Source organism: Hyperolius riggenbachi, chromosome 8 (assembly GCF_040937935.1).
Source record: "Hyperolius riggenbachi isolate aHypRig1 chromosome 8, aHypRig1.pri, whole genome shotgun sequence".
NCBI classification, from domain to species: domain Eukaryota; kingdom Metazoa; phylum Chordata; class Amphibia; order Anura; family Hyperoliidae; genus Hyperolius; species Hyperolius riggenbachi.
In genome coordinates this window covers 159,354,973-159,364,898 of record NC_090653.1, presented here as the reverse complement: position 1 = coordinate 159,364,898, position 9,926 = coordinate 159,354,973, and the positions used below count along the sequence as shown (strand labels likewise).

The 9,926-nt window shown below is 43.1% G+C and overlaps 1 protein-coding gene across 1 annotated transcript in view; it reads left to right on the top strand.

Moving 5' to 3' along the window:
- Window positions 1-378: 378 nt before the first annotated feature.
- Window positions 379-9,926, top strand: part of IL2RG (interleukin 2 receptor subunit gamma) — a 92,002-nt gene continuing 82,454 nt past the window's right edge. Inside the window, exon 1 of the mRNA XM_068247611.1 lies at window positions 379-677. Coding sequence (XP_068103712.1) covers window positions 551-677 — 127 coding nt within the window. The 5' untranslated portion in view covers window positions 379-550. The remainder of the gene's footprint in view (window positions 678-9,926) is intronic.

Here is a 9,926-nt window from a genome sequence, read left to right as displayed (position 1 = left end):
GCATACTTATAATTATTTCTTTAGATGTCATTGTTCATCGCATCAGTTTAATTTTATTTCAGGTTTCCTTGCATGTTCTCTCTGAAAACCTGAGAAATCTGCCATTATGTTTATTGTACTGTTGTGTGATGCCTATACTATACCATATACCAAGCTACAACATAAAAAAAAATTAATAAACTATCGGTGTAACTGCATAGTATTGCTAGCCGTGTGTTGTTTTTTTTTTCTTACAAAGCAAGTTATGTGCAGTTTTACAAAGAAACAGAAACTTTTAATAACAGGAAACCAGTCAGAAGGGGGTTTTGTGACAGGAAGACAGAGGCGAGAGTGATAAATCATCCTGTAGATGAAATGATAAACTGAAGGTGATGCTGACATATTACTCTGAACAAGAGAGCATCAGACAAGTCACCACGTATGTCTTAAGATTGATCTACACCGATACATTTATACGAAGCCGCCTGCTTTTATCACAGACTGCTTCATTTATCACACAGAAAAGAAGCTGTGCTTCAAACAAGGTGGGAACTGGCTGAAATCAGGAACAATGCTAGCCCTGAAGATTCTCAGCCATATATTGGTTTGGAAACCTACACTGGCAGGACCTTCTTTACTTACCATCACCATCATCTTTTCTGCAGTGGAGAACCACGTTCAATGTAACGATGAACCAGGTAATTGTTTTATTACTCACCCTTTTTATATTCTGAATAACTAAATTTCCACATTTCAGTATTTGGTAAGTTATTTTGTTTCATTGGGCTCGATGCACAAAGCGGTGCTAACCCAGTTAGAGACTTTAGGCGTGATAACCATTGCACCACGCTGGTGAAAAGCCAGTTTAGGCGTGATAAGTTTAGGCATGATAAGTTTAGGCGTGATAAGTTTAGAGCGCGCGCAAAGTCCCGCACGCAAAGCAGCGGCATTAAACTCTATGCGAAGTGCACCAGACTTTGCTAGCGCAAAACTTTTGATCAGCTGTGCACTGCGGTGCTAACCCAGTTGGTGCTATAGTTATCATGCCTAAACTTATCACACCTAAAATTATCACGCCTAAACGTATCACACCTAAACTTATCACGCCTAAACTGAGTTTAGGCATGATAAAGGGCTTTTCACCAGCGTGCTAACTGTTAGCACCGCTTTGTGAATCAAGTTCTATGTCTGTAGATTCTTTAGCTATGTTTCTGGTATTTGTTTATTTTTTCACATTACCTGTTAGATAATTATAATCTAAGAAATAACCACATACCTGGGTGTTCTACTGATCTTTTGGCTTTGATAGACATAGAGCAGAGTTAGAACACCTGATCTGCATATTTGTCCTGGGTTAGTAGTTCACAGACTATTGAAGGAAAAAAAAAATCAGCACAACAGCTGGACAGGCAAATGTTTTTAACGATACCAGAGCCGAAAAGGTTTGGAAAAACGGGGAGAAGCAGGCATGTATGGGGAGCTGTCCTGATGGCCACTGCTCCCCCCCCCCATTCCCCTCTTTCCCCCTCCTTACATACCTAAAGCCCCTCAGGCAGCCTGTTCCAGGTAGCCAGAGTCGGGCTTCAGTGCGCAGGCGCAAGCCTGGATGTACACATCCCTTAGTGTGTGACTGGGGCCAGTAGTGTTCTGAGCATGATGTCGGGATTACGTCATGCGCAGAGCGCTTCTGGCCACAGTCACATGCTGAGGGACCTGCGCAGTGAAGCCCAACTCTGGCGACCCGGAAGAGGCTGCTGGAGGTATGTAAGGAGGGGGACAAAAGTGAATGGGGGTAGCGGTGGCTATCAGGACAGCTCCACATACATGCCTGCTTCCCCTGTTTCTCCAAACCTTTTTGGCTCTGGTATCCTTTAAATTAAGTCACTAAGAGTAACTTTCATATTCCTCGCATTATTTCCTTTAAGCTGGGTACTGATTTGGGAGGGCTGTGGAGCAAATAAGTCAGACACAGCACTTAGCTGTCCAACTGGGTGACTTGTATTTGATGTCTGTACACAGCCTAGCCATCTGTTCTCATCTCTGCAATCAGGGACATTACTATAGGGGAGCAGGCCCTGTGAATGCAAGGGGGCACAGAGCTGTGGAGACCCCAACTGCTAACTGACTTCCCACCCTCCTATACAGGGATCCATCCTCCAAATTAAGTATTTTTTGTGATCACACTTGCTATGGACTTGAAGAGCAGAATGACCACATTTGTTTTATGGAGCCCCATGCTTTCCGTGTCACTGAGGGGAGGTAAGGAAAAGGATGTGAACATTGGGTGACCCCATCAAAGTTTTTCTTGAGGGCCTCATAATTTATAGTTAGGCCCCTGTCTGTAATAACGGAAACTGGAACATCTGACTTCTGTGAATTGTGAGGATTCTGCAGAGAAACGTTAAGACTTAGGTCACATACTAGCCATATCACTACTGCAGTAAGCAGAAGGAACTGTTCAACTTCAGTTCTGAATCCACTTACCCATTACCCACGTCTTGAATTTATTTCACAAAGCAGGGCAAACCTCTAAATGAAGTGCACTGCTCGATTTCCAGGCTTTGCTCAGCAGTTGTGAAAAATTCACATTGTAAGTTCACCATTTTAATTTTCCATGGAAGTGTATTGGGTACCCTTATTTTTTCTGAAATTTTCTTTACTAAGTCTCCCATGAGTGGTCAATTTATTATGGCTCAGGATTACCGCTACCAGCTTCTTTTTTTTACCCTAAGCCTGGCTCGGGGCTACCACCAAGAAGGTTAAGCAATCTTTAAAATCCCAAATAAGTTATGTTTCATTTTTCCTTCTTTGGCATTGCTAATATCTGTTACTTTTGCTTTGTATGCATGCATGGAAGCTACCACCTTCCTAATGCAGTCAGCGCTATGCTTAGAATATGGACATTCACACCTAAGGCCAGAAACCCACTAGGAGCGATTTTCTGAGCTCTTTGCAATTTGAAAACTCTTGCTAATGTAATGCTATGGGTGTGAGCCCACTTTAGCGATTTGATTTTATAAAAATCCCCCATAGCATTGCATTAGCAAGAGCTTTTACAAATTACTAGCGATTAGAAATCGCTCCTAGTGGGTTTCTGGCCCAAATTCACACCAAATTTAGGGCTAATTGTGCTCTCAAGTCACTGTCAGCAGAAAAAGTTATCAGACAGAAGCTGTTTCCTGTAAGTTCGATGTGTGCTAAAGAACTGAGCAAAGAAGGTGTTGCAGACATGAAGGGACCTTAAAAGATAAATAACCTTTTCGGTTTTGCACAGAACATGGACAGATGGTACTCTCTGCTTCTGTCTATTAAATCTGTTGTCTAAATTGTAAGCTTTGTAGTGCAAGTGGCACTTTTAGCAAAATCTTAATTACACTTCATTCGGTTTTCTTGAGGCTTTTCCTGGTAATGTGGGTGGTATTTTGCTTGATTAATTTATTAAAGAAAATCTGTAAGAAAAAAAGCTCCTGGGGTTTCGTACCTCAAGAGGGGGAAGCCTCTGGATCCTAATGAGACTTCTCCCTTCCTCCTGTGCAGCAGAAATCCAGCGCTGGAACCCCATGGGGCAGCAGCAGATGGCAACATTTACCTATGCGATCCAGTACAGGCGCAGTACCATGTCCCCCCTCGGGCTCTGACAGAAATAGCCAAGCCTGATCCACTCTACTGTGCAGGTGCAGGCGTCTCGAGTCAGTTGAGTGGACCCGATCGTGCTCTGCTATTTCTGTCGGAGCCCAAGGGAGAAGATGGTACTGCACCTGCGCTGGATCACAGAGGTAAATATGGCTGCGTAAGGTAAAGGTAAATATGGCCCTCCTGCTCGCATCCGCAGACAAGCTTGTCAGCGGATTTCCGGGGGGAGCTAGCGCTGGATCAGGGCTACATAGGACAAAGTGGGAAGCCTCTTTAGGATTTCCGGGGGAAGCTAGCGCTGGATCAGGGCTACATAGGACAAAGTGGGAAGCCTCTTTAGGATTTCCGGGGGAAGCTAGCGCTGGATCAGGGCTACATAGGACGAAGTGGGAAGCCTCTTTAGGATCCAGAGGCTTCACCCCCCTGAGATAATTACTCCATAGGGGCATTTTGTTTCTTTACTTATTCATTAATTATTACAGCCATTTATGGAATAATTTGCCTCTGGTCTGCCCAGCATGACTGTGGAAAATAGAAATGTTTTAAGCCTCCATGCATAGTGTTACCCTGCTCACATGCTTCTGGCTGTGTGAGCAATATGTTCCAGTGATTGAGTCATAAAACACTATGCAAGAAAATGTATATACGTTTTACTTTGCTAACATTTAGTGTTATTAGGGTTAAATCCCTCCCTCATCCTCTAAACCATATATCTCAACTTAATTATACTGTATGTTACTGCTTAATGCAAGTATCAAAACTTTGTTTGATTTATGCATTGTTAATTATCAATGTATTTCAATAGTTATCATGCCAATATTTAGTTTAGTTTTAATTTGACTATGTTTTGGAAGTTAGTAAATTAGGTATTCAAGAAAGGAGGACGGGGCCAGTTAGCTGGGTGGGCTTGTGCGCGGGCAGACAGGTGTGCGTGTGTGCGGTGGGTTGCGCGCGCGCATGCGCACTGACATGCGGCGATGGCGGTAGTAACAAACAGACCTAGAGCCCATTTTTAAACAGGCTAAGGTCGCTAGTTAATTATACACTTTCTGACTTATTTTGAGTGTAATCAGGGCCATTTTTTTCCGCCTGTTACATTTTGTTATTTTAAAGTGTGGCCCACTGAGTTTCTCATATTCCATAGCCGATAGATTTTGTAGTTGTCTCCCTATTTTTAAATTACTGCACATATGCACTAGCTACAGAAAGTTCAGAAATGTGCTTGTCATGCATCACGCTAGATTTCTACGACCAATTTTCAAATAAATACAACAATGGAGTGGGCCATAAAGCCGTGTTATCCCTTACAATGCATAAGCACTACTGTGGAATTGTTGATTTTAGTGGAAAGAGCCAGATGACTATTTCAACAATAAAGATTGTTTGATTATTTCAATGCCAGTTTGGGGCTGTAAATGAGTACCTTTGCTTGCTTTACTAACTACAATACCCTAAGGTTTGCATCATGGAATCATTTGTAAAAGCGGGATTGTCACCCGCAAAATCAAATTCCATTTAAACATTGCACTGTGTTATTAATGCTGCCAGGAACCTCACCCTGCAGTGCAAGCTCTCCAATCTATTCAGAAATGTCTCTGCTGTAATTACCTTATCTCAGTTACCCAAGCTCTATTGTCTCGCCCATGCTGAGGACAGTGAGAGAGGGAATCTTGTCATCTCCCCTTCCAGATTCCTGCTCCTCTCTAACTGGGCTGAGCACACTGCGGTGAGACAGGCTTAATTGAAACATGATTCTGTGCTCACATATGGTTAGAATGCAAGCCAGAATGACACATCAGATTGGAGGAGCCTCAGACTGTGGGGAAAAAGATATGGAGACTGCCATTAACACAAACACAATTCTCTTAATTTAGTATATAAAATTCACTGAAATCAAAACTTGGACAGTACAATACATCTGTTATGTTAGTAGAGCATTATCTACATATATATATATATATATATATATATATATATATATATATATATATGTGTGTGTGTGTTTTTTTCCTGGCATAGTATGGCTGACCCTCCTGCTATAATGTCTGCATACAATTTGATTATGTGAATACAGGTCAAACATTTTTTAACAAAAAGACCTTGTAGTTTTTGAGAAAAGTGATTTCAAAAGAAAAAATGGTCTTTAACCATTTCTGCTGCCCGGACGTGAAGCTCACGTCCGGGCAGCTGCGGTGCCGCGCTTCGGCGCGCTCCCGCACGTCCCCATGCTGTCCCCCGGTAGCCCTGGGATCAGTGAACGGAAACACGGTTCCCGATCACCGATCCGTGTCCCCAGCAGAAAAACCGAAGCGCTCTTACTTAGAGGCTTCAGTCTTTCTGCACGTAAACATTTCCACGTCCCCCTTGTGCTTCCGCATAGCGAGAAGCACAAGGAGATAAAAAAAAACCTCAAGGTGGCCATCTTGTGGCCAAATAGTAAAACTACATCTACATATTCTTTACATTACAATTTACACATATAATAACATTAAAAATTAACTGTTTACTTCCCACACCAAAATATTACTCAAATAAAATTTTTAATGGAAAAAAAGTACAATTAAAAAAAAAAAAGATATGAATAGTTACCTAAGGGTCTGAACTTTTTAAATATGCATTTGAAGGGGGTATACTACGAACATTTTTTTAAATATAAGATTGTAAATAGTGATGGACGCAAAATGGAAAAGAATGCACCTTCATTTCCAAATAAAATATTGGTGCCATACATTGTCATAGGGACAAAATGTAAATGGTGTCATAACCGAGACAAAAGGGCAAATAAAATACATAGGTTTTAATTATGGTAGCGTGGACTATTTTAAAGCTATAATGGCCGAAAACTGAGAAATAATGAATTTTTTCCATATTTTTCTTATTAATCCTGTTAAAATACATTTATAAAAAATAATTCTTAGCAAAATGTACCACCCAAAGAAAGCCTAATTAGTGGCGGAAAAAACAAGATATTGATCAATAAATTGAGATAAGTAGTGATGAAGTTATTAGCGAATGAATGGGAGGTGAAAATTGCTCTGATGCATAATGTGAAAAATCCCCGCGGGCTGAAATGCTTAAATTGGTAAAATAAAAATTTGCTGCAATACACTGAGGGCGTAGGGGTACAGAGGTGACACAGTTGGGGGGGCAGACGTGGCAAAGATGGAGACAATGAAGGCATGGAGGAACAGAGGTGACTCAAAGGGGGATCTGGAGGTACAGAGGGGCAAAGCGGGGCTACAGGGCACAGAGATGGCACAGTGTTTCAACTTAAGAACCGATTCAGATTAAGAATAAACCTATAATCCTTTTGTCGTTTGTTCACCGGGGACTACCTGTACTACAAATAATGTGTGAAAATGTAATAGAAGTACAGCTAACCAGGAACAACTTTCTGAGTGATTTGCTTGCTTGGAAGGTGTTGAAAAATTATTTTATACAGACATTGAAATATAAGGAGAAATAACTTACTAGATACATTTTGTGAATTAACTTTGCAGCATCAGAGGCACATCAGACATTCATAGAAAGTAATGTCTGATGTTCCCACTAGTTCATTTCATGACAGTGTGATACGGTATTGCATTGCTGTACACATTTCATTGAGCTTCCTCAATTATTTCCGGTATATGCGTGGCTATGGGAGCCGCCGCAAATCACGTAAATCTGAGGTCTGCAAGCAGGACAGGCGAGGGGGACCCAGTGAGCCTGTCCTGGTGCAGGAGGCGGTCTTCAAGAAGGTAAGCGGCGAGAGGGGGGCCAGGGGAACATCGCTTACCTATCCTGGGGCAACTATACTATCTATACTGGGGTCAACGATACAAGCTACCTATACTGGGGGAAACTATACTACCTAACTTTCCAGACATTGACTGGAGTATTGAGGCTACCCATTCTGGTAAAAGCAGCAGATTTCTGGCAGCACTACAGGACAATTACTTGACTCAAATGGTAACAGAAACAACTAGGGGGAATGCGTTACTGGATCTGATCATTTCTAATAGACCAGATAATGCATCAAATGTGCAGGTTCAAGAACATTTTGGAAATAGTGATCACAACATGATAACGTTTGATCTGGTGACTGATAGGCCACGGGGCAGCGGGACCACTAAAACTATGAATTTTAGAAAAGTGAAGTTCAATCAAATTAGGCAGGCACTAAGTTTGGTGAACTGGGATAATGTACTACAAGGGGAGGACACTGAAGGGAAATGGCAAGCTTTTAAACTTATTCTCAACCAATATTGTAGTATGTATATCCCATATGGAGACAAAATGTCTAGGAATAAAAAAAGGCCTCTATGGATGAATAGAAAGGTTAGGGATAAAATGAAGAGGGAAAAATAATGCCTATAAGGTCCTAAAACAGGAGGGGACCGAGGCTGCACTAAGCAATTATAAGGAGTGCAATAAAAATTGTAATAAAGAACAGGGCCGGATTTGTACTGTTTGCCGCCCAAGGCCCACTATCTTCAGCCGCCCCTTGACCGACCGCATCATAACCAACCTCACACGCACAATTTATACACACTATTCAAGCAAGCGCAGCTGGATTCCCCAGAATACAGAATATAAGTAGTCAGTATAGCCCCTGGAATACAAAAATTAAGAAGCTATAGCCTCCATAGATACAAGAATTAAGTAGCCGTGTGCCACAAAATCAAAGAATTAAAGGGATACTGTAGGGGGGTTGGGGGAAAATGAGCTGAACTTACCCGGGTCTTCTAATGGTCCCCCGCAGACCTCCTGTGTTGCCGCAGCCACTCACCGATGCTCCGGCCCCGCCTCCAGTTCACTTCTGGAATTTCTGACTTTAAAGTCAGAAAACCACTGCGCCTGCGTTGCCGTGTCCTCGATCCCGCTGATGTCATCAAGAGCGCACAGCGCAGGCCCAGTATAGTCTGTGTCTGCGCAGTACACTCCTGGTGACATCACCGGGAGCGAGGACACGGCAACGCAGGCGCAGTGGTTTTCTGACTTTAAAGTCAGAAATTCCAGAAGTGAACCGGAGGCGGGGCTGGAGCATTTGGGAGTGGCTGTGCCAACACAGGATGTCTGCGGGGGACCATTAGAAGCCCCGGGTAAGTTCAGCTCATTTTCCCCCGACCCCCCTACAGTATCCCTTTAAGTAGTCACAGGTTTCCAGATAAAACAATTACACCTTTAGATACAAGAATGTAGTAGTCACATGCCTCTGCATAAAAGATTCAAGAAGTCACATGCCTTCAGATAAAAAAAAAAAGTAGCGATATTTCCCTAGATAAAAGAATTAAGTAGCCACATGCCTCCAGATATTTATTTTTTTTAAAGGAAACCTGAGACATTACTACTAGCAGCATTCATACTTATCTGGGGCTTACTCCAGCCTCATGCAGGATGAGGGCCCCCGAGCCACTCCGCTATCCTGTGGTAATTTGGCCAGCCACACTCCACTGCGCATGCGTGCCTCCCATCACGCTCCCAGCCTACGTATATGCAACTGGTCAATTTTCAGCTTACCATGGGACAATGGAGCAGTCTGGGAGGATGGCAAGGGAGTACCAGGTAAGTATGAATGCTGCTTGTAATAACATCTCAGGTACAATTTAAATAGTCACAAGCATCCAGATAAAATTGAACAGTCACATGCCTCTAGAGTCTAGACAAAACAATTAATAGTCAGTTGCCTCAAGACAAATTAAGAAAAAGTATCTTCGAAATAAAATAATAAAGTAGCCACGTGGCCCTAAATATCAGTTTAAAGTAGCCTGATGCCCCCATTCAGTATAAGCAACCAGATGACTTCCCCTCCAGTATAAGTAGCCCCCTTTCTACCCCCTCCAGTTTAGGTAGCCAGATGACCCCCCTCCAGTATAGGGAGCCCCCTTCAGTTTAGGTAGCCAGGTGAACCCCCTCCAGCCAGGCTACCTTCAGTTTAGGTACCCAAGTGATCCCCCTCTAGTATAGGTAGCCCCCTTTCTGCCCCCTCCAGTTTAGGTAGCCAAGTGACCTCCCCCTCCAGTATAGGGAGCCCCCTTCAATTTAGGTAGCCAGGTGAACCCCCTCCAGCCAGGCTACCTTCAGTTTAGGTAGCCAAGTGACTCCCCTCTAGTATAGGTAGCCCCCTTTCTGCCCTCTCCAGTTTAGGTAGCCAAGTGACCTCCCCCTCCAGTATAGGGAGCCCCCTTCAATTTAGGTAGCCAGGTGAACCCCCTCCAGTATAGGGAGCCCCCTTCAGTTTAGTTAGCCAAGTGACCTCCCTCTAGTATAGGTAGTCCCCTTTCTGCCCCCTCCAGTATAGGGAGCCCCCTTCAGTTTAGGTAGCCAGGTGA